Source organism: Corvus brachyrhynchos, unplaced genomic scaffold (assembly GCF_000691975.1).
Source record: "Corvus brachyrhynchos isolate BGI_N302 unplaced genomic scaffold, ASM69197v1 scaffold229, whole genome shotgun sequence".
Lineage (NCBI taxonomy): Eukaryota > Metazoa > Chordata > Aves > Passeriformes > Corvidae > Corvus > Corvus brachyrhynchos.
The window spans coordinates 86650-110739 of record NW_008240042.1 but is presented as its reverse complement, the minus strand read 5'-3'; the positions used below and the strand labels follow the sequence as shown (position 1 = coordinate 110739).

Below are 24090 nucleotides of genomic sequence, written 5' to 3'. Positions count from 1 at the left end.
TGTGGATAAGGATGTCTCATTTCTGCCTGGTCACTGTCAGATCCAACACATCTTCCTGCACACAGGCAATAGTGCATCTTGCTGCCCTCGGTCAAAATAAGGGCAGGGGCAGATGCTCAGCTCTGCCTCACAGCAGGGACTGGTTTTGACAACGCTGGCACAGCTACCAGGTAGCTCCAGTGCCATGGGGCTGTCAATAGCTCAGCACTGACAGCAGTAATCTTAGAGACACCAGTGAGTAATTACAGCTCCTAACATCTCATTCAGAGTACAGTATCTTTCACAATCACTTCCTGCTCACAATTCAGCCCCTTGGGAGGTGAGAGCAATAAGTATTTGTAGATCACAAGGTGGAAGTGGAACAATAACACAGCCTTAACGTGAAAAGCTCTCTGCACCTTTCACCCTGTGCTTGCTCCCACTCCAGCTGGAATTGCAGAGATCTGGAAAGCCGTGCAGCATCAGTGCTCTCAAGAAGGAAAATACAGCAGTGATCACATCAGTGAGCTCCTCAGGGTGACATAGGAGCAGCTGTGCTGTGTGTGTGGGTCAGGTCCATGTCTGTGTCCTGAGTCACAGCACCCTGATTTTTTGTTGGAGGGGAAAAAAACATCAGGAGGAAATGGCTGATGGAAATGATTGTACGAAACAGGCACTGCATGAGTGCAAATGGGTAATGCGGAGGCACAGGCTGCCCAGAGTGGGCAGTGAGGTCAGGGCAGGGCTGGCAGCTCAAGGGATGAAGATGTCTGTATGGAGTGCCAGACCCTCCTAGAGAGTGGTCAGCTCTCCTCTGATTCCTGTACTGTCATTATGGCTCACTTGGGCTAAATTTATTGCTGCTCAGTGTAGCTGGACAGGAAGCATTACCACAGTCCCCTGGGAGCCTGGAAAACTGGACAGACACCATTAATGCAGCTCTGACCAAGAGACTGGCAGCAATTTGGCTCATACCTCCAAAGGACATTTGAATCCTCAAAATCCTGATAACACTAAAAAAATACTAGAAGGAACCAAAAAAAAAAACCAAACCCCCCAATAAAACCCCCAAACTCCCCAGTACCATAAAACCAAGCAATGCCAAACAACTCACAAAACCAGAGAAGTCTCAACCCAATACAACCACAGAAAATAAAAGCACACCACATCACACATTCAGTGACTTTCATTTGGTTCACAATCTAACTTTCTATTAACTATTATTATGTGAGTGCTGTACCCACATCTTTCACAATATTCCATATTGCACAAGGGTCTATGTCATAGAAAAAATAAAAATCCCACAGAAGCTACTCTACATTATACAGGAATCTACATGCTTATGATAAACCACTTTTCAGCAAGAAACAAGTATTAAATCCAAGGAGATGTTTCTTGGTTTTCTGTAGTTCTAAAAAGGGTGGTTAAATACTGGGGGGAGGGGTAGGCCAAGCTTAAGCATTATAGCAGTGTTCTGAATATCAGAGCAACAAAGAAAAATCCGCAGTTGCTTACTGGAAGTTATTTTCCTGAAAACAATACATGGAATTGTTGGTGACAAGCCTGTATGAGCACTCAGCCAGCAGCCAAAGTGCTCTGTAGGTGTGGGTGGGTAAGGGCAGGAAGTCTTTCCCTTCTGACATCCTCTTAAAGCACAGAGGTGTTGGGGCTGATGTGAAGCTGTGCACAGCTGACTTCCAGCACCCAAAAACAGAGCTCAGGAACATCACCACAGCACCTGACAGCACCCACTTTCACAGGGACTGCAGTAGGAATTGAAGCTGACTGCTTTTAAGACCTACATTTATGAGATCTTCAACTTATTCCCCCAGTAATCAGTTCACCCAATTCAGATACCAGTTATAAGGCTGGATCAAGTGTTCACTGTCAACACCATGATGACTTTAACACTCTTCCTTGTTTGACCTGTTGATGAATAAAGCTTTTTCTTCTCCCCTAGTTGTTCTTCGTAATATTGTACCAATCACCTTAAATGAGCAGCTGTAAATTACTGATGGAGTCTTACACAACAGCCTAATTCTGCTGGGCAAGTGTATTCACACTCTGTTAAACTTCCAGCAGAATTCAATGGTACACCTCAAAGGAGTTGCATACGTGTGATTGCACATGCCCATCACTACCTTTTGACTCAGTCTAGTTCCTCTTCACTATTCTTGCTGGAAATCTCTCTTGTTACTCAGTGCTTTTTTTCTGAGTGCAGAATGCATACAAGAATATTGCACAGGAGATAAGAAGCAGGAATCTTAAAAAATGTTCATAAGAAATGAATATTGGATAAGCATTGACACTTGTGCACAGAATTTGATTTTGCATAACCAGTCACAAACAAGAAGATGTGAAAATATGTTTTATAGGCAAACAGGGCAAACTGATGCAAACAGATGAGAGCAAGGTGCTGTCTGGGGAAGCAGGGTGGAGAGCAGGTGCTGCCTATTCCCTACCTGCATGGTCCCACAGCAGGACCAGGAATGCAAAGCTCCCCTCCAACTGTTTTTAGTGACTTCAGAGCTCCAGTTATTGACAAAAGCTTTCCTGAGGGTTTCTAGTACTTGTGAATCCTGACATGTCTGCAAAGCCCGGCACTGCCTGCTCCAGTCACGTATGTAACTGTGCTGCAGGAGCAGCCCTGCTCTGCCCAGATGTAATTACATGGTACATGCTGCGGCTTTCTACGAGGAAGTGGCATCACCACCTCTGTCTTCCGCCAGTCTCCTCTCCAGAGGCAGCCCAAATGGGAATGCAAAGCCATGAAAGGACTTCCTTTGTCTGCCCAACCACGCGGGAGCTGGAGGATCCCTGGAAGAGTCACCCCAGCTTATGTGCCAGGGCATCCTTTACCTTCAGCAGGGTCTTGGCACTCCTTACGGAAGAAATCAGGCCACAAAAGCTGATCTGTCTCACCCATAATCCCATCATCACTGTGGTTTAAGAACTTCACTACACAGCCCACGTTCAAATCTCACCCATGCCCACAGCCATCATCTCTTCATATGACTAATGTGCTCCAGCAGGTAAGCTCAAATCTTTTCATTCCCTCCAACCGAAAAATGAATGGAATAAAGGGAGGTCTCAGTTTGATTCACTTCCCCATTTTTTTCCTTTCAATGAAACCAAAACCCAAAATAAAGCCAGTGTGAGCTGGCTGAGCATTAATGCAAACTGTGCACTCAAACAGGCGTCATCAAACCCCACTCAGTTTTGGGATCTTTTCCAGAAAAGCCCATAATTTTCCATTAACAAACCCAGCCCTCGCTGTGCTGTACCAGGACAGCCCCACAGCCAACAAGGGGCTAATGGCCATGATCCCAGCACAGCGGTGCAGCACAGGGAAATGCTGCCATGATGCAGGTGTGGGATGCAGCACAGAGGGGCTGATGTGTGGGAGCAAGAGATGGGCATGGGCTGGGCACTGCAGACCCCTGAGTGATGCACAGCTTACCAACACTTGGGCCAAAACTTCTGGCTTTAGGGGGTAACAAAGAAACTAGAAAATACATAGTATTATTGAGAATTCTATGTGTAGAAATATTCCAAATTATTATCCTTTCTTTCCTTTTCTGTAACAGTTAGATCCTGAAGTGGTGGCCATGGAGATCTTGCTCTACACAATGTGGGGTGCTGCTGACAGGCTGTTCTTTAATGGCTGTGGATCTAAGGAGATGAATTTCTGGGGAAAAGCACGCAACACAGATCTCTGAAAGATGGTTCTTCCACACAAGTGCTTTGCTTGCTCCCAGTTTGGGTCCTGCTTCCCTCTGAGCACAGAGAGAAAGGCACCCGTGCCCACACAGGGAGAAGGTACAGCATCCTTCCCCTTCCCACTACCTCATCCCATGGCAAAACTATAATTTGATTCCTCTCTCCTCAGCTATTTTTGGATTTTTCAGCACTGAAATTAGCATAACTCATGCAGACAGGAAGTTGTTGCTACAGCACTGGAGAAGGGTGCTTGGAAATGAAAACCAGTCTTTGATCAGACTTTGATCAGTCTTTGATAAGAAAGTGATCTCGAAAACTCTTTTGATGAAAAATACCAAAACAGGCATATAAAAAAAGGCCTATCAAAAGAATGCTCTACACCTTTACTATCACTTAATTTAGGCAAAAGACAATGGGAACACTTTTATAGCTGTACTGCGTAATTTACCAAGAGTTTCTGCAAAGGCAAAGAAATAAACTAAGTGCTTTAAATAAAAGAACAAGAAAATTAAACAAATATAAATGGAAGTTTTACTATGTGAGGCACATCTTGAATACCGAGAGTATATAACCAGACATGACCATCTGGAATCATCCAAGAAGCCTTCACTCAAAAAGTAATTTGGCACCCCCACAAAAGATGTGAGATGGATCTCTATAAAAATCCAAGGAGTTCACTGAGGATGAGACACAAATCTTAAACCAGCTCAACTACATCAAGCTTTCTCTAAACCCAAACCTTTGCCTAAAGAGGAAATGAGCTCATGTAAATGCCTTCTGAGTTTCTGGTGCTGGGGAACAAGAAACGAGGGGTATCTTACAGCAAGAGTGCTTCTCTCTCCTCACTCCTCCCTTCCTGACAGAAGGTCCCTGCCACCCCCTGGAAAGCAGGGCAGCATCCTGCTTATTGCCCTTCCAGCTCACCCATCTCATTGCCCCTTTGCTCCCCTCTCCCCAGTAGAAATCCAGTGCCCTGAGTGACCCCAAACAGGCATTGGGACTGCAGTGAAAGCCACCAGCCACCCTACCAGTGATATTTATCTCCCCTCAGTGTCCTGTTCCCTTCTTGTTTAGTAAATTTTGTTTTGAAATAAACATCTCTTCAAATTCCTTTCCCATCAGAAAACTGAAACGTGCTGGGCGTGGATTGCCTTCTAAAACTGCTCCCATCAGGTCATTCACAAGTGGTATTTTTAAACTCCTGGCTGGCCGAACAGCAGACACTGCAGACATTACACCCACCCACCCCCAGCCTCGTCTTTGTCTTGTGAGAGGCTGCAAGACATCACACACGCAGATGGCAGGTTTGATAGGAGCCTGACCTTCGTGCTGGCATCAATAACACACCCTCCTCGGTATTTATTTCTATTTGAGGAACAGGCAGTTGCACAAAGTTGAGGATGCATGCAGCAAGTGGAAAAACCTGAGGGAAGAGGGGAGCAGTCACCCAGGGCAGAAGCTGGGGACCAAAACCCTCCTGTGCCCTGCAAATCCTAAGAGCAGCTACCTGCTTCAGCGAAATGCCTAGTTGCCCTTAGCCAAGCCAAAATGCCCTGAGAGCTGCTGTCCCCAAGCTCCCAGGAGCAAGGGAAGCTCCCTGAAATGCTGGCTTGGAGGCAGGGTAAGACAGGCCCAGGAGCAGGATGGGTTGGTTTAGCTCTACAAAATCACACTTGGGTTTCGCTGATTTCTGAGCAAGACAGAGCCAGCATTAGAGCTGAAATAAGTCACTGACACACTATATGGAATACCAGGAGAACCAGGACCATGACAGGAGAGGGTGACCCTCCATGCTAAGACCATGCTGTTCCTGAAACAACAAGGAACATTAACTACAATGTTGCACAATCCTTATGTCTCCTTATGGACAAAGGCTTTGCTGCTTGTCACAGAATCACAGAATCATTTAGGTTGGAAAAGACCTCAGAGATCATTGTGTCCAACCCATGGCCAAACACCACCTCGTCAACCAGACCACTGAGTGCCACGTCCAGTCTTTCCATAAACAGCCCCAGCGATGGTGACTCCACCACCTCCCTGGGCAGCCCATTCCAATGTCCAATCATCCTTTCTTGTGAAGAAATTCTTCCTAATTTCCAACCTAAACCTCCCCTGGCACAGCTTGAGGCTGTGTCCTCTTGTCCTGTTGTTGGTTGCCTGGGAGAAGAGACCAACCCCCACCTGGCTACAGCCTCCTTTCTGGCAGCTGTAGAGAGTGATAAGGTTCCCCTTGAGCCTGCTCTTCTCCAGGCTAAACAACCTCAGCTCCCTCAGCCATTCCTCATCAGACTTGTGCTCCAGACCCTTCACCAGCTTCATTGCCCTTCTGACATCACCAAAGATCACAGCACATACTAAATAAACAGCCTTGACAAACTCTTTTGTGATTCTCAATGTGCTTTTTACATCAGATTCCCCATCACAAGTGAACCTGGCTTTTTTCCCCACTTATATTTACTTCATGGTGATCCCAAATGTCTGCAGAGCCGCTTCGCGTGGCAGTCAGGTTGGAAATGCAATGAAATGGCACCCATCCATAATATAAAACTTGTTTTTCCCCCTGCCCTAAGATTTAATTCCATCTACACAGGCAGTTTTAAGGCAAGAACATCAGAAATTAGGAAGATGAGCCCCAATGAGTAGTCCCTGCTGTGTTACACATCCGTGAAAGCCTCTGGCCGCAGTGTGTGTCTGAAATGATTAAGTGAAATAACCACCTCCTCTTGAGACACACGTGGAGATTGTACAGCTTGTACAACACAAGTGTTTTCAGTAGAATTGCTCTTAAAATCCTCACACTGAACTTCATCTCTTTGCCTCATTATTAAAGCAAATGCACATATGAACAATAAAAATAAAGCACATCTCTGCAGAACAGAAGAGTACAGGTAAGATCTCTTCATGTTTGAGCCATGTCTACCTCTTGCTGGCTTAAGGACTCTTCCTGCTCTTTCTTCCTTCCTCTTTTTAAGAATTTGGTTAAGAAAAGGGTTTGAATAATATAGACCATTAGCTGAGTCTGTCTGGCTGACGGGCAAAAATAGCCATCCCTCAGTCTGAGCTTTAAAATAGCTCCTCCCCAACGGGACTCAAATGTTCCCCGGCTGGGCAAGATGTTTATTTCTCTCCCTCCTTTTTAAACATTTAATTTCAACCTATGCAGGCACTGTGGTCAAGCATGACACAGCCCAGAGCAGCAGCTCTCAGGAGACAGGATGAGAGTCTCTAACACCCTGACTGCGTCACAGACAAAGCCTGATATAGCAGCAGCACAGGGGCAGCCATGCCGGAGCCTTGGCCCCATTTGGAGTCACTTCCCGCATGCCAGAAGTGAGGCTCATTCCATACATCCAGGCAACAGGAGTCCTGCCTGGCACTTCTTGTCTTCCCAGGCATCATGAAAATCACAGGCAGATTTACATCCAGTACAGCATTTAATGCAGGTAGAACAAGAAATAAAAAGCCACAATAGAGTTTTGACTAGCTGAGATTGCTGAAGTGTAATAAAGCAAAGGAATTGTGATGTGCAACTAGACAGAACTAGTGCTGTATGGAATAAAACGCTGATGATGGGGGGCTCCTGGGTTAGAGCAAAAGATAAACTGTGCAACCACATCTGTATTCAAGGGAACCTGTTTTTAGATGCAGAACTGGCCAAGTAACAGGCCAAAAAGGTCACATAGGAAGAGTTTTAACTTTGTGTCTCTGTGATTTTTTAAATGTATTTAATGATAAGCTACACTTTGTTGAGATTTTTCACTAAAAACCTCTTGGGAGATAACTCAGTTTCAATATACTCAGCCGCAGCTCATATGCATTTATTATTTTGCTCCAGAAATGCTTGCTAGTCTCGAAAGGACTCCAGGCATTGCTGGTATCTAATTGAGGAGGGCAGCCTTTAGTGTCAAAAAAGCTGTGCCAAAATTTTGTTTTTCAGAGTATAAAAACTTCACTCCAAATTCAGCACAAAGAGCCTCCAGAAGGCAGTCAAGTTTTCTTCCTTTTGAGGAAAGAAGAAAGCAGTAATGCATTAATATTACTTAGTCCAGAGGTTATGACATATATTTGAATATGTACACACCTATATATTGTATTTACTATAATTATCAGTGGTTTATTTTCAGTAGGTATGCATGCAAAAATACTTGGGCAAACTTCCTGATCAGAATCTCTATCATAAGATACCTAAAGAGCTACAACTGATATTCTCCTGCCTCCCCCCAAATTAGGCACAGAAGGCCCCCCAACCCCCAGTATTCCTTTGGTGTGGCACAACTGAACAGAGCTGGTCAGAGGCACCAGCTCCCTCCTATTCCCAGCACTGTCTCCAACCAGTTTTTCTACCTTTCTCAAGAAAACTGAACTCCCCATGAAATGCCTCTGTAGTCCACATGAACCCTATCAATTATTTCCAGTAGGAAAGGACAAGCAGTACTTGCCAACATTTCCAGTAGGAGTAGCTACAGGCTGTGATCTTTTGAGAATCTAAATAATTTATACAGTTATCTAAATGAAGACCATTTCACAGGCTCATCAAAGGCTTCAGATGCACCTTTTGTTAAGGAAGTTACACCAAGACTTCCCTAAATTCCCTGATCAGCTGTTAATGGCTAAGAGGCAACCAGGGATGTGCTTAGAGCCCTCTCAACACCACCTGGCAGACTGTGATCTTCACCACCTGGGACTGCACAGCACACACACATCAGCACTGACTGCAGTCAGACTCAGTTTCACATCTGCCTGTTGTTTTGTGGTTCTTTTTGCTCTTTTTTTCCCTCTGTAGTAAAAGGAGAAAAAGCATAGATACATAGCTAGGTATTATATCATTGATATAATACCCAGTATAGGTGCACAGTTTCTTTATCTACACTAAAACACTTGAGTTCCAACTTGCTTACGCATTTTCATTTTGGGGTAAAGCATATTTGATGGACCAGTCAAACTTTATTTGTAAATCAGAATGAGCACCAAGGTCAAAATTTACCTTACATTTTTAAAGCCTGTAAGCTGAACCCTGGTACATGGTCTGGAAGTGGATGGCTCAACACCACTCTCTTGTGGGCAGAGACCTGAACCCTCTGGCTGGACTGAGCATGCAGAGGTGCTGACAGCTCCAATAAAAACAAGTATCTTTTGAGCCTAACTCCATCTCCCCCACAGTCTGTCAGACCCACAGATCTTTGCTGCCAGAGAACACAATGCAAGACAGGCATATGAATAAATGTAACGCAAAATTCTCTGAGGTTTTGCTCTTCTTCCTTTGTTTAAAGTGTCCTGTTTAAAGTGTCTATTTAGCAGCTGTCACAGTGAGACAGATACAGCAAATTTTTTCACCGCCCTGTACTCATCTGTCTTCTTTCTTCTGTGTTTAATCTTTCTCTATTGTTTGCTGCATATCCTCCCTTTCACTTAGCTCAGCAACTACTTGGCTACCCTCTTCCCCCCATGCTTTATCTTGATGGCACAGCACCTCTTTCTGGTAACAGAACTACTAATCCGCCACTGAAAATGTTTCCAAAAAGCATACAGCCTGGCACACTGGGGCTGGCTGAGGACTGGAGCACTAGGACTGATGGCCCCAAGTCAAGCTCAAGCCTCCTGGAGACATAGGAAAACAACCAGAGATCTTCTCAACTGAAGCATTTTGTCATCAAACGTGAAGCTAGAAAATATTGTTTAATGAAATATTCAATAAATATGTAACAGCTCTGCTAAACAATGTATAATCCCTCAGTGTCCTCAAAACCCAAACATTTCCTCCCCCCTTCCCTGTAAGTCCCAAGAAAGCTGTTTAAACACAGAAACAGGCAAAGCCTACAAATCACATACAGTTTTCCAGTAATAACCCTCAAATACCTACAAATTTCTGCTTCAAGTTTCTGCACAGTTCTTCACAGTCTGGGGCCGTTTTTTTGTGAACTAAGAACTTCAAGGCAACGTTAATAGTCATTATCAGAAAATCTTATGACAAAAAGAGTTAATATTTAGCTACCTTAAAATTAACATTGGTGTACTTGTCCTAATTTCTGGGGAGCCACCTGAACAGTTTTCTTCTATCAGCTGAGAGTCCATCCCTATCTGGAATATTGAAAAATCACGGGAGAGCCACTTAATCTTTGATAACCCAGTAAAGCTAATCTGATGGTACAGCACAGCACTCAACAAAGTTTTGAATAGATAAAAGCAATCATCTTTTCAGCATGCACAACAAAAGAAAAAACAAACGGGAAGTTCTGACATATCCCCACTCCTTTCAGACACTGTCTGGCTGACAGACCAGCACAATTTCAACTCCAATAGGCATGAATTAGTTTCCAGGCAGAGAAGCAGAGATAAAAGGGGAAAGGATTTAAAGAATTTCTCATGGGCTTTTGTCAAAGGGGTTTTTTTCTGCTTGGTCTACAGAATGAGGGCTCAGCTGTGATTTCAGGCTCTTTTTTTCTTGTTTTTTTAAATTAACGATGAACTTCACAGTTGGCCACATAAAACATGGTCAATTTTTGTACATTTCTCACTGCATCTTGTCTAATCAACACCCAATGTCTATTACCTTTTTGGGTGAAAAGAGCAGAAGCCACTAAAACTGAAACTTTAAAAAGAATCATATTAAAATATTATCTAAAGTGACTGAATTTTCAGCATTTGCATTACAGTTCTTACCATTCACACACTTCATTTCATTTTGCTTCAACCTCTCTTTCAGTCATGTCAACACAATATGTAAAGTGTCCTCCTTAGGAAGAGAGGATATTGGCAGAATGGGGAATTTGAAGCTGGAAGTGCCTCTGCTCTTACATTGGTGCATCCCCCCCCACTATTTCTGGACAACCTCCCAGAAAGTATTCCAGTTCAGGTGGAACATTTTATGGAATAATGAGATGAGAAAAAAATAAAGAACAAACTCATTAACGTTTGCAGAACCAAAAGCCACAAAAGCTCTGCTGCAGAGGCTCACAGAGGTTTCCACACTCCTCACCAGCTCGCTCTGCGCTGTCGCTATGGCAGACAGGCAACACAGCCATGGCAACAGCTTCCAAATAGCAAACTCCTCAGAGTTATGCAAGAGTCTCCAACCAATACTGGGTTTTACATATTTAATTCAGAGTTTCTACCTTTTTGCAGGCTTACACACACCATATGCAGCATACTGAAACAACAGTGGGCAGTTTAGCAGGGACTGGCATGCCCTGTGCTCCACTTTCCCCGGGCCCACAGTGTGGCTGCCCCAGCAGATCCCTTAGTTCAGCTCTTCTGGGAGCAGCTGATGCAGCAGGAACTCTTGCACCCGCTCCCTTTGGCTCCCCTCCCTGCACAAAACTAAATATGTCCTTCCCACACAGCCACTGAGCTCCACTGGCCCGCAGCCCATGAGCACTAAATTGTCTTTCTGATTCAATTAATCCAGCAGAATTCCACTAGCCCATTGCCCCCACCTCATCCCATGGAAGCCTAGGATTCCTTGTTCCACCAAGACCCAAAGAGTACCATCTTCCTTCACTGAAGCTTGCAGCAGAAGGCATCTGCTGAGAGGGTCTGTTTCAGACACCAAGTACATCTCAGGAAAAGCAGCAACATTTTGCAAGGCTCAAGGATTTCCAGTACATCAGTGGCAGGCCAAGAAGGAGCACCTCTTCTACTGATATGGTACTGTTTCTTCTTTATTATTAATTAAAAATTTAGAATGCTTTGTATCTAACCCTCTGCATTTTTTTTCCCACTTACTGCAAAATAGCTGAAGCTTTCATACAGTATCATCTATTTTAAGGATAACACATTTCAGATGTTTCTGTCTAGAACAGAAAGAAGTGTCCTTTGTAAGAGAAAACACTGTGTAGTTACTGTGTTGAGGAAGACAACCCTTATCTTACTACTGGGATAATTATTTTTCCAGTTATCTTGCAAAACAATGAAGCATTATGGCCAACGAGCCAAGAAAAGTACACACCTCCTTTGGAACTTTGCTCCAGCTGAAAGCCACAGTGCAACCTAATTTCCCAACACTTCAACAATCTCTTGAAATACCAGTTTAGGAACCTTAGTCCGAGAGACAAGGCCAAAAAACCTGATTCATCCTTTTTTTCTCATATTGGAGAAGAGAGAGAGAAACTCTGGCTGGTCTTGGAGGAGCCTTTCAGAAATGTGTTAGTAGAGCTAGTGAAAACATGTACCAAACAGGGAGCCCCTGAAAGAAATGCAGATTCTGGGAGAGGACAAAACCCACCAACTAATATCAAAATAATTCTGCCTAATAAGTAAGTCTCATTTTCCTCTCCTCAAATTAAATCAAAGCAGCTCATTTTGACTTGATCTGATCTTAAATTACAGAGAGCTCTGGGTAAAAAGAATCCCAAAACTGTAAAAACTCAGATCTAAACAAGTAGAAAATAGAATGAAATGGTAGAAGGGAAACGTAAGAGATTAAACAATTAACATTAAGTTAATGTGAATTTTTGTTTAAAAATTGTTTTAAAAAGTTTGTTTAAAAATTGTTTTAAGATGTCCTGAAATACTCTTGGTTTGGTTTTGATTTGTTTGCACTCAGCCATCAAGGACTTATGCCTGATGGCTTTTGCAGCTGTAAAACTGGCAGCATCAGAGGGATAAAGTCTCATTAGCTGCTATTTGCTGGTAGAGAATGAGTGAAATAGTTTTATGCTTTAATATTTATTTTCTTATTGTGATCTCTTCTTTTACTCAGATCAGATACCTGCCTCAAACTCTGCCTTTTAGTTGTATGTGTGTATGCACATAAACCAGCTTCTACGTGTATAATGTACTCATGCTCTCACAGGGGCTTCTGAAACAGACCTACAAACAGGAATGTGCTGTACCAGTTGTAATTTAAGAGTATCACACTTATGTTTTTACTAAAAAATCATGTCATTGATGAGTATTTCAAGTGACTGTTGACACTATTAGAATGGCAGCCCTGTAGCCTCCTGCCACCAAAACCTTGTCATGCAAACCCAGTACTCCTAGTTAGCATTGCTTGCTCAATAACCCATGTTGAAGTATTGTTAAATTCCTCATTTCTTGGTCAAAACCCCCACCATACTCAAGAAAATTTCCTATTCGCATTTTGGCTAAGTTTTCCTACAGATTCTCCTGCAGAGTATAATGACTTCATTTTCCCAGGGAGATGTCTCCCTGCTTTTAAAAATAGCTTCTTGTGTAATTGCTCCTCTCTGATGGTTCTAGTAAACTTATATATTACAAAAGCTTGCTTTTAAGAATTCTCTTCCTTAGGACATATTTGGAAATTAAAGCAAGAATGAAGTGTCTTCCCACTTAAGATTTCAGTGTAAAATAAAGAAAAAAAAATCTCACAATGCATTATATAACACTTCATTCAGTGTGGTCAGGCTTCCCTAATAATTCAATACTTATTCAAGACTTGTGCTTCCTGTGGGCTGCTGTGGGCTTGCTACTACTAAGAAAAGAAAATACAAAAGCCCTGTCCTGTCACCTTAGCTCAGATTTGTTCCAACTGTTTTTTCATTATTTGGACAAAGGCAGGAGAGGCAACTTTTACAGACAGAGACACAAGCCAAATTAGAAAACTGCAATTATAAATAAAATACAACATGCAGAACTTTTCATTCATAACTCTTAAACTAGTTCACCAAAACAAATATGACAAATGGGAGTTTTTACAAAGGAAACTCAGTTAAGTGACATGCCCAGATCTGTGTTGCTCACCAGGAACAGAAAAAAACAGAAATCAAGCCTACCTGACATTCAGATCCTTCTTTCCTCAGTCACTTGCCAGGCCTTCAAAAAGCACAGTACACAGTTTTTAGGGCTTTACATGAAATTGGATTGTTTCCCTGCATTTCTGAGAAGTTGCCTGCATAACCCTCAGTCTAACAACACTTGCCTTGATCTGAACTGACTGCCCATACCCAGCCCAGTGAGGCATTTTGCGTATGCTCATTAATGGCTTTTGTTGTATTCTGCCTTTCTCTCTGAAAACATCTTAGACAACTAACTGTGAATGCCAAAGAGATAATAGATAATTATTCAAGAGGTAGTTTGGAGACTGAATGAGCTAACTGCAAGAAAAAATGGATTGCATACTAGATATGCCCCGCTAATGAGTATTTTGATCCTCATTAACTGAAAGATGATGACATTAAACAATGTTTAACAGAGGGATCTTCCAAAAGATCTTCCTTCTCAAAGGATCTTCCAAATTGTCACTTTGGGTGACAATTGCTGAGAAAACACAGAAGCAGGACTGCATCCAAAGCAGGACTACACCCATTCTTCAAGCAGCCTGGGCAGACCTTCTGAGCTTGGAGACCTGCTGAGCAGAACTTCACCACTTAATTCTTCCTACCAGACACAGAGGGGAGCAGCCAGGAGACACCTCAGCCATAGAGATGCCACAAGCAGACACTGCCTCAGAGTTCAATAAAATAGAGGCATTTTTCACAAGGTGGTATCTCAGAGGAGTGGATAAATACTCACAAGTATTTGTAAGCATTTAAATACTCAACCGATGTCACAACTCTGCCTTTCAGTAACACCCACTGGAGTTTGTGAGTGCAGCCTACAGCTTAATCCCTGTCAAAGAACTGAGACCGAAGTGTCCTCCAGTTAAGCTGGTGTAACATCTGAGTTTACAGGACACTGCATGGCAATTTTGTGGGTCTCCAGACTAAACAAGTTACGGCAGCCACTGCATTGCTTCCATCAGTCATTTCTAGGTCATTATACCAAATCCTAACTTGTTTTGTTTTCATGTTTCTTGCAGAAAGGAAACTTCTAAGCCTTACCCCTGTACCATTAACTGTTGTCCTCTACGAGATCTGGAAAGCATGAAGGCTGTAGCTCTCTTCATTTGTCTTGTAGGACCAATTTTTGCTATTTCAGTAAGTCCTCATCATGCTACTATTACCAGGCACTTAATTTCCCATTCTGAGAACATTCTATGTTATCCCACTGACCTGTACAAGATTTTTATGGACATGCAGATATTCATATATTTGTCTTTTTCAGACCCATCCTGTAAACCACAAGCTCAGAACTCACAGACAGAAGACTCCAGAAAAGGTACTCTTCATGTTCTTTAAATAGGAAGTAACATTATTCATCTCAAATATAAAAACACATTAGCACATACACACTGGTTGGCAAATTGATTTATGTTAAAAAAATTTAGGCCCTCTCACCCCAAGAATTAGTGCCAAGTATCTCATGCCTTGCATATTAAATGATTGCAAACAGGACAAAATCTAAAGCAAAATGGAAGTTTCACTTATTGACAAAATTACCTTAAATTAATCCCCACATATCATCATTACCCATATTTGTACAAGCAATAAGCTCCAGTTACAGTCAAACTGTGGTACAAACAGCTCCAGTACAGGAGGAGGATGACATCCTCAATTTATCACACCAGGTGATCACATGCAGTCTCAAACATATAAGAATTTTAGCCACTGTATGTTTCATTATTCACAGTGCAGAGCATTAGACACAGCTTGTGCTGGCAGAGCACTCTGTGGCTGACGAGCCAGATGCCCTGATGGCAATGAGACAGAGGATTTCACCAGCCCTCCCTATGCCACATATGTGTGCTAATGACAGAGCCCACAGTTTTGCATTCACAGCTGACCCAAATTAAAATGCCTTTTTATTGCACTCTTCTGGTGAGCCTTTGTGGCTCAGACACAATGGATCTTGGCTCCAAGCCATTGGATGTGTCAGAACTACTAAACTCAGGTCATGCTCTGTGGTAAGAGATTCAAAATCCCAACTGTTATCCTAACCTTTTTGTTATTTTTAATTATAAACAATATCCCACTCTGTAGAGCCTTCCAGATACATTTCATATCAATCCAGATGGTGCTCTGCACTATGAAAAACAAAAAATTAACTTTTCCTAATGAACTACCCAGCTGAAGAAATGGTATAAACATCACTTTGTAGCCCACAGCTGTCTACCAGAAATAACACACAGAAGACACTTGCATCGAAACAAGACCTTGCAATAGCCCATGAATCATCAGTTCCAAGTGTGTGTATCATCTATCAAAGGCCAGTTCTCCCCCACAGTGTCTAATCACAGATAGTGACTGAAATTTGCCCAAGTTCCTTCATGAGCACCCAAGTTCCTAAGAGCTGATTTTATCCAGGTATAACAGAAAGCAGCATCTGGAAGCCATCTCCAGGCACATCTCTGCAGAACAGGTGCAGGACAAGGCTTCCTGTCAAGACATGAGCCAAATCTTTCTCAGACTGCTGCTTCAAACACAGGCACCCACAACAGACAATCTTAAAGACTGTTTGGCCTTGTGTCTTCTGAATCTGTAGAGCTTTGGAAAAGCTCCACCCTGAATTTCTGTTAGATTTGAGCAAACATAGGATCTTCCCTTGAAAAAGTTAGAGTTAGATCAGTTGGAACAGATACAGTGAATATATTTTCCAGTACTATTCCCACATCAGCAAGGACACCAAGCAACATGCAAAACATTAAGATACCACTTTGACATTCCTTTGACAGGAAATAGGATATAGCTGATCTACAAGAACCTAATTAATACTTCCAATCCTACCTTTAAAAAAAAAAAATTGTATAAGTATTTGTGAGTGGAGTGTTTGTTTCCAAGCAGTCATAAGACTGCCTAAACTAAAGGAAAATCTATTCCAGCAACTTGGGTGCTGAGAAGGACCATTCTTCCCAAATTAAACCCCCCAAAAGCTTTAAGAAAAATCAGCACGAGGTGCTATATTGCTGTAAGCAATAAGCAACACCAAACATGCAGAGGTGTTGTTCAGAAGTACACACAGCAGCAGAAAGGTAATTGCTGAGGCAAGACCTGACAGTCATTTTAGTACCTGCTTTCTTCTCAAGCATTTGAATCCTTTCTACCGAAGGTAATAGTTTTGCTATTGGCTTGACAGAATAAGAAAAAAAAAAGGCACTCAAACATCTATTGTTGATCTTATGATACAGCGATTGTCACCACACACAATAGTTCCTGGTGAGTTCAGCCAGGAAGCAATGATGTATCAGACTCAAAGTAGATGAATATATGGATTATGAAATCAATGCAGGGCACTCCTCAGGAATTACTATCACGACACCTTGTGAAAGGTGCCCTCTCTTCCCCTGCTCCTCTTTTCCCAGGTCCCTTATTTTTCCCTTATCTGTGTAGGAAGTTATGTTTCACCTCCCCCTTCTCTGAGGTAAGTGATAATTACTGCAGCCTACAAGCACCTGGAGTTATGACTAAACCACTAATTAAGCATTTTGAGATTTCACAAGACACCCATATGCACCTGTCTCTGAAACAGAGTTGTATAGACCTCTCCAGAAACTCCAGCACTAAAAGAAGGGACAGATAAACAGATTTGCTGAGAAAGAGAAGGGACATCAGCAGTGAATTTCGTGCTCTGGGCTAGTTTACGAAGAGCACATACAAAGAAAACAAATAAAGCATGCTATGCTTTGCAATACAAGGCAAAAATAACACTGCATCAACTTCAAATAAAACCTAAGATTTATTAATCTCCTTGTTATTTTTTAAAATTTTTTTAAAGAGTGAATATATTCACCCTGAAGCCTCAAAGGAAGAGAACACAGGGTATTTAGACAAAGGTGATTTTCTGCCCAGTCACAGAAGCTTAAAACCAGCGGTATCAGTACCAGGCACTGAATACAGGGATGAGCCCCAGACCATTAGGAAACAAGGAAGAACTGGGAGCGAGCATCAAGTGAAAAACAGCCTGAAAAGCATTGATTTCCTTGCACTGCACAATAAACCAGGTTTGGCTTCTGATAACCAGGACAGTGACTCTGGGAGCAGCGGCAGAGAACAGTCCAGCTCTGAGCATGACCAGCTCAGGAAGCATGAGAAACATGGGAACACGGCAAACCGACACCTTCCAGGCCATGCAGAACACCTAGTGGGTGATTTCAGCCTTCATCATGAGCATAACATGTGGAAATATAACAAAAATGCTGTTGGCCTGCCTGAAAGAAACAGTGAAAGCGATGAAGAGGCAAGTATGGAAGAAGAGGACGAGGAATGGGGTGAAGACACTGATTACAGAGACAAAAAGCACAAAGGCCACCAGACACATCAAGGTGACCGATACAAAAGACAGCAACATGAGAACAGCATGCAATCAGATGAACTCCTCAGAGATTCCAGCCAAGCAACCCGGAAAACCAAGAGACATAGAGAGAAATTTGACCTAGAGGAAGAAGAGAGGGAGAACAGCCAGAAGAAGTCCTATAAAGAAGAAATCCCCCTCTCTCAAAAAAACCATAATGACGATCAGGATGGCAAACAGCAAAGTCAAGAGAGAAAAGACAATATTCAAGTGAACTATCCGAGTGACCATGACACAGTGGTGAAAATACGAGATAAGGAAGACCGTAATGATGATGATGGTCATGACAGTGGTGACATTGATGGTGAGGAGTATCTCAGCAACACCTGGAAAGAAGCAGCCTATGAGGAAGAGGAGAGAATCCAGAGTAATGACCAGGAGAGCATCAATACCGAGCCTGAAGGGGATGGAACCACTGAAGATAACACTGCAGTTCATAGAGAGACTGAGGATTACCAAATTGCCAAGATTAAAGACCTTGCTCACTCTGAACAAGATGATTATGATCATGAGCCACCTAATTCTGACAACAAGCAACAACTGAAAATGAGTAGCTCTGTTCAGAGCATAAATTCAATGGACAGTGAAGATAAGGTAAGTTATCTTTAAAATAAAATTGGAATACTACAAAAAGGGGGAGAGGGAGAGAGGGACCAGTTCCAAATTTAAATTCTTGATGATTGAAATGACATGTTGGAGAAAAACAGATGTAATAAGTTATTAATATGCAGAAGTTTCATCTCCCCTTTTATTCACTATTCCTCTGGTTCATGCTGTGTCACTGCACACAGAGCATTTAGGTGAGTTGGACCAGGAGGGAAGTGAACACCATTCATGTAAGAGCTCCAGCCCCATGGGGTGTGTAATGAAACACACAAATAAATGCAGATACACAGATACAAAACCTGAAACCCAATCTCCAGCTTACTAAGACCGCCTGTTCACTCCTCTCTCACAAAGATTTTAAACACTACTACACAAAAGTGAACAGCTTGGAAAGGCAGGACTACAGTCCACAGAATAATTATAAGAAACTCAGGCCTTACCGAGCTCCCATTTCTCTCTCTCTCCACCTCCTACTCTTATTTTTTTCCCCAAATAACAAGAGCATGTTAATACTACCAGAGGCTTTATGCTCTTCTCACACATTTTGCATAGCAACCTCTCTCTGCTTCAAGCAGAGCAAACTGTGCCTCAGTCAGCTCTATATTCGGACCTGAGAAAATTTTGTCCAAGTGTTTTTTTTTTCTTCCCAAGATTCACCACAACTTTCTGCTTATGCCTCTGTGACTGTGCAGGTTAAGACTACAGGCAGTTCCCATGGCAAGATGGAAAGTGTCAGCAACAGGAATGAGGAGGCTCCCCTTGGTAAGATAAGCCCCAAGCAAAGCTGTCATGTAACGCCCAGCTCTCTGCAGCTAGGAAATCTGCTGGTCTGCATTTCTTTTCTGCCTTTTGCAGCATGGGATTTCACGTGACTGAACTGTGCTTGTGCCTAATCCTGTGTTCCCAGAGAATCCCTTCCATATTCCCTTGAATTTAGTAATTTGTTTGTGAAAAACATTTGTAGGCAGTGCACAAATTTTTGTGTCAGTTACACAGAAATGGGAATTACCTTGCACTGAGAGTTTTCAGTTTCAGAACAGTAGCTTGGATTCAAGTAGGAGTGGGACAAATGCCAGTGCTTGATTCAGCAAAGACAGATGGGATATGTTTCACCAAAGGAAGCTGGAAGTGAATGTTAGTCCTTACAGAAGAAACAGCTTTTTGTGAGAAAATTATTTCCCCATCCAATTCAAACCTGGGACTGCTAGAAGCCTCACAAAAATCCTCATTTAAAGTTTGGCTTGTTTTATTCAATACAAGATCCAACTTCATTTCAACAAACTTAAAAATGCACTTGAATTTCTTGGTGAATATTGGGCTGTGTTTTGCTTTGGCCATCAGTAGTACCTGACAAACACTTGGCTTCATCCCATCACCTGTAACAGTCCCTCTTTCCTGCTAGGATTGCTAGACCCATGTCATAACTTCCACTGCAAAAGAGGCAAAGTCTGCCATGCAGACAAACAAGGGAAACCCCACTGCATTTGCCAAGATCCTGCTGCTTGTCCTCCCACCAAAGACTACGAGCATGTGAGTATTTCACCCAGTGCACAGGACTGGGAAAAGCCACCTAAAGTGTTCATAAGATAACATTCCCCTGCTGTTATTTAGAATGATTCTACCCTAAAGAGCATGCAAGTGAGTTTGAATGATTCCAGTAGTTGCAAAATTAAGTATAAAGCACCCAAACACACTGACTATGGCTTGAGAACAGTATGAACCCATGTAACTACACAGCAACTGACTTGCTCCACTCAGTCTCAGGGATCGCAGCTTTTCCCTGTCGCTAAAAGTTTCATGTACCCACTTTGTGGTTTAGAGCATGTGCTGAGTACTACCACATATTGAGTGAAATAATCCCACAGCATCTCAGAGGCTATATTACAACCACTAAAATAAACTCAGGTGTTGCAAAACTGGGCCTGCAAGTACAGACAACTAATTCTCACGTGGGCATACAACTAATATTTCCAATACTTCTGATCATGTGTACTCCCTGTGGGCATTCACCACATGTTAATGATGCTTTTATTTTCTCAACACAGCAGTGGGGGTGGTGGTTTTGTTTTTCCCTCCTCCTCTAGGTTTGTGGTACGGATAACAAGACTTACGATGGCATATGTCAACTCTTTGGCACCAAATGTCAACTGGAAGGGACAAAAATGGGCCGCCAGCTGCACCTAGACTATATGGGCTCCTGCAAATGTAAGCTTGTTTTTCTGTGAAGAATTCACCTAGGTATAAAGAAGCAGTAGCCTTAACCCATCAGCCAGCCCTAAACTACCTTTATTCTTGTAATTTGCCACTTGTGCATCAATTATCTGCTAATTAAGACCTCCAGAACCTAAGCATGTTTAAAAAGTATCTGAAACCTAGACATCTCTCCTGTGCTTACACCAATTGTTGCTGACCTTATCTTCCCCCTACACTGTCTTACATGTTCCTGTTGCTACAGCCTCTGAAGATTTTGTAAATCCTTGACCAGAAAAACAGTGTTTGCAGAGTGTTAGTAAATGAAAATGTCCATCTCTAACTCCCATGGAAAAAAAACCCCAACAAACAACAACCAAACTTAGATGCCACACGCGGAAGTCAGGATCTAAAAGCCAGAACTGATTTCCAACCTCTTCACGTGCTGCATATGGTAGAAGGAAAGTGCTTTCCCAGCCAGAATACTCCTTTGCTGTCAAAAATTCTGCTTTCATGCAACTGACTGATAAGAGCTCCACTGCACAACTATGCTCAGAAGCTGCCCGGATATATAAAAGTTGGGTCTTGCACAACTGGTTAAGCACGTGCACAAAAACCCTGTAGATTTATAACTGAACACATTAGGTGCATTCACAATTTTATGTATTAACAGTTCTGTCAATTTTAACTGGAAATTTGATAGTGAGATCCCAAATCTCAGAAATGCTCGAATAGGGATTAAACAGATGACTTGTTAACAAAAGCTTTCCTCTTTGGCACAGACATCCCGCCCTGTACTGATTATGAAGTGGATCAGTTTCCCCTCCGGATGCGAGACTGGCTTAAGAACATCCTTGTCCAGTATTATGAACGTGACCTGAACACTTCTGGGATTCTAACTGAAAAGCAAAGGAATAAGGTCAGCAATCCTTTTCAGACAAAACCATGCAGTTACATGGACCAGCCCAGAACATCTCATACTAAATGGTACGAATTAGATGACTTCTGAGATGGTTTATTTCACAGCAAAACATGAGTTGCTTTGCTCAGGACAGAAGATGTGATAAAACTGGTTTAATCTCCTACCAAGCCAAGGCTACCAAGCCGAGTCTGACAATTAAGCCACAAGAATTTCACTCCCTTTCTAGTTACTGCCAAAGTTAACGCGGACAGCAACAAAAATCTCCTGGACCACCTGAGGCAAGCTTTTTGTGCTGTGTATGATCACAAACACTAAAACCCATTTCCTCAGTGGTATTTTATTATCAAGTTTCATTTCTCCCAAACACCTTCTTGCCAGATAATTCTCTTCAGGACAGATCTTCATTCCTAAACAAAAAATAACAATTTCTGTGTTATGTTCAGGTCAAAAAGATCTACCAGAATGACAAGCGCCTTGTGGCTGGTGACCACCCAGTTGAGCTGCTCCTGCACGACTTTGAGAAAAATTACCACATGTATGTGTATCCTGTGCACTGGCAGTTTCACCAGCTTGATCAGCACCCTGTTGACAGGTAAAAAAATATTTGTGGTTCAGTTCTGATTTGCCAATTAAACTCAGGCTGTTTTACTTTTCTAAACCCCTCAAAGGATTCTCTACATATAGAAACCAGTATCCTCCCCCTTTCTAACACAGAACTTTTTCCCTCATTGTTTTCCTGGTCATGTCCTAGGTCAGAGCCTGCTATCCTCTTGCCTTGCATGATAATGTAGTACACTCTAAGCTCTACAGTGTCTGAATGGCTACTAATGCTCTCAGCCAGGAAGAAATCCTGTTATTACTGAAGCTAAGAGCAAAAGGCTAAGTACAGAGGACAGAGCCCTGGCAGCAAAAATCCACTAGTGAGGTATCCATAGTTTTCAACTAACACCACAGAGGTCTCTCAGTTTAATGAGCAGATACAGTCACAGTCCAGAGGAAGCCTCCAGCTTCTGAGAACGTGACTCAGATTTCAAGCTTTTGGTCATATCACTCAGTGATGGGATCCATTATTTCCAAGTTCAGACCTTCAATACCTAGGGACAATCACACCTACTGCTTTAGAACACAGCTAAGCACTTTTGCAAGCTTGATCTCCTGAGGATTAAGAGCAGAACTCCACAAGTGATGAGTAGTGAGCAAGTCGCTCCTTGCAATACTTGTAATTACTACACAAGTAATACTTGTTCTAGGAGAAAAGATCTTAGCAAACAAACATGCAGCAGAAGCATTTTAGTTCATCAGATATTAGATATCTTTATAGTGACCTGGGACACATTCACTACAGCAGCGCCATAGCAAAATCCAGTGGGGCATCTCTGATAAAGCCATCCTTACTGTCTTCTACCTTAGATCACCTTTGATAATCCTGCTGATTTATTAAGGAAATGCAGCTCTCCATATCTGCTCTTTCTTTCAGATTATTAACACACTCAGAGCTTGCACCTTTGAGAGCCTCCCTTGTTCCCATGGAACACTGCATAACCCGTTTCTTCCAAGAGTGTGATGGAGACCAGGACAAACTCATCGCTTTGAAGGAATGGTGCCACTGCTTTGGGATTAAGGAAGGTAAACCTAAAAAAATAGGCAGATGCACCTGACAGAATGTTCCCATCAAGAAAATTACTCAGACCTCAATGTAAGGCGAAGAAATGTAAGTAGAAGCTCATGGCTACTGTGCTGGGAGGAAAACAGAACAGTAATAACAAGACTGCAAAAGGTCAGCAGGGTTAACAACATAGCACAGGTTAATCCCAGAAGAGTTACATGACAGAAGGTATTTGGCCAAACAAGCAGACTGAAGAAATGAGTTCAAAAACTTACTAGCAAGTCCCTAATTTTAAGTGGAGGCTGATTCTTGTCAGAAGTCAGACACACGGAGCTTCACAGAATTCTCTCAGCTCTTCTGATGACAATTTACCAGTCATAACACACATATACTTCTGCCAGTTGATTGCTCATCCATAGCATCAGTCACCTTATTGACAGTGATACAGCATAAAAATGTCTCTTTGGTATAAAATGTCAATAATGTTTTCTTCTTCTTTGTTGCAGAGGACATAAATGAAAATCTCCTATTCTGAACCTGGCTGAACAGACTCCCAGTTCTGTACTAAAATCAGTGAATCCTGCTTACTTTTGTAATTAACAGCTTCACAGCTTTCAAGAAAAAGGTGGAATAAGGTTCACTGAATTCTTATCAAATAACAAAAGTGCAGAAAATTTCTACATTCATTAGCAGCAGCAAAGTTTAACTACTTCAATTGGTTCATAGCTAAACAACCAGTGTTTTCCCCCACATGTACCCATGATCTCTCTGAACCAACGAATACTACTAACCCAATGACTAAGCCGTTCACAAAACTCCTCAGTAGAATTATAGAATGTAGATTTTACTGCACACTGAAATGGGACTTGTTTCCTTTATTTACTGTATTGTCAGCTTAACACTCTGCAGAGAAGTCTCAAATAAAATAGAAGTCTACTTGGAA

At 42.3% G+C, this 24090-nt stretch overlaps 2 protein-coding genes across 5 annotated transcripts in view; one reads left to right on the top strand and one right to left on the bottom strand.

Moving 5' to 3' along the window:
• LOC103622388 (dentin matrix acidic phosphoprotein 1) overlaps positions 1-13597 on the bottom strand; it is a 20876-nt gene extending 7279 nt beyond the window's left edge. For both annotated transcript variants that reach the window (XM_017744267.1, XM_017744266.1), the window contains exon 1: positions 13431-13597. Coding sequence is in view for 1 of the 2 variants with exons in the window: in XM_017744266.1 (XP_017599755.1) it covers positions 13431-13437 (7 nt within the window). In the remaining variant the exon portion in view is untranslated. The remainder of the gene's footprint in view (positions 1-13430) is intronic.
• On the top strand, positions 10876-24090 carry SPARCL1 (SPARC like 1). 3 transcript variants are annotated; one of them, XM_017744265.1, is made up of 11 exons: positions 10879-11343; positions 14456-14573; positions 14701-14754; positions 17248-18417; positions 19122-19191; positions 19832-19959; positions 20514-20634; positions 21402-21538; positions 21985-22133; positions 23019-23167; positions 23654-24090. In XM_017744265.1, the coding sequence occupies exons 2-11, from the start codon at positions 14520-14522 to the stop codon at positions 23680-23682; spliced, it is 2061 nt and encodes a 686-aa protein (XP_017599754.1). In that variant the 5' UTR covers positions 10879-11343; positions 14456-14519; the 3' UTR covers positions 23683-24090. The 3 variants fall into 3 exon arrangements, with proteins under 3 accessions (XP_017599752.1, XP_017599754.1, XP_017599753.1); XM_017744263.1 differs by lacking the exon at positions 23654-24090 and having other exon boundaries at positions 10876-11343; positions 23019-23214; XM_017744264.1 differs by lacking the exons at positions 10879-11343; positions 23654-24090 and adding an exon at positions 11733-11951 and having other exon boundaries at positions 23019-23214.

Bases quoted from the DNA above. Each gene is read 5' to 3' on its own strand.
- SPARCL1 (XM_017744263.1), top strand. From the start codon at position 14,520: ATGAAGGCTGTAGCTCTCTTCATTTGTCTTGTAGGACCAATTTTTGCT. The intron at 14,755-17,247 runs GTACTCTTCATG...ATTTTTTTAAAG, and splicing joins GACAGAAGACTCCAGAAAAG to AGTGAATATATTCACCCTGA. The intron at 21,539-21,984 runs GTCAGCAATCCT...TGTTATGTTCAG, and splicing joins CTGAAAAGCAAAGGAATAAG to GTCAAAAAGATCTACCAGAA.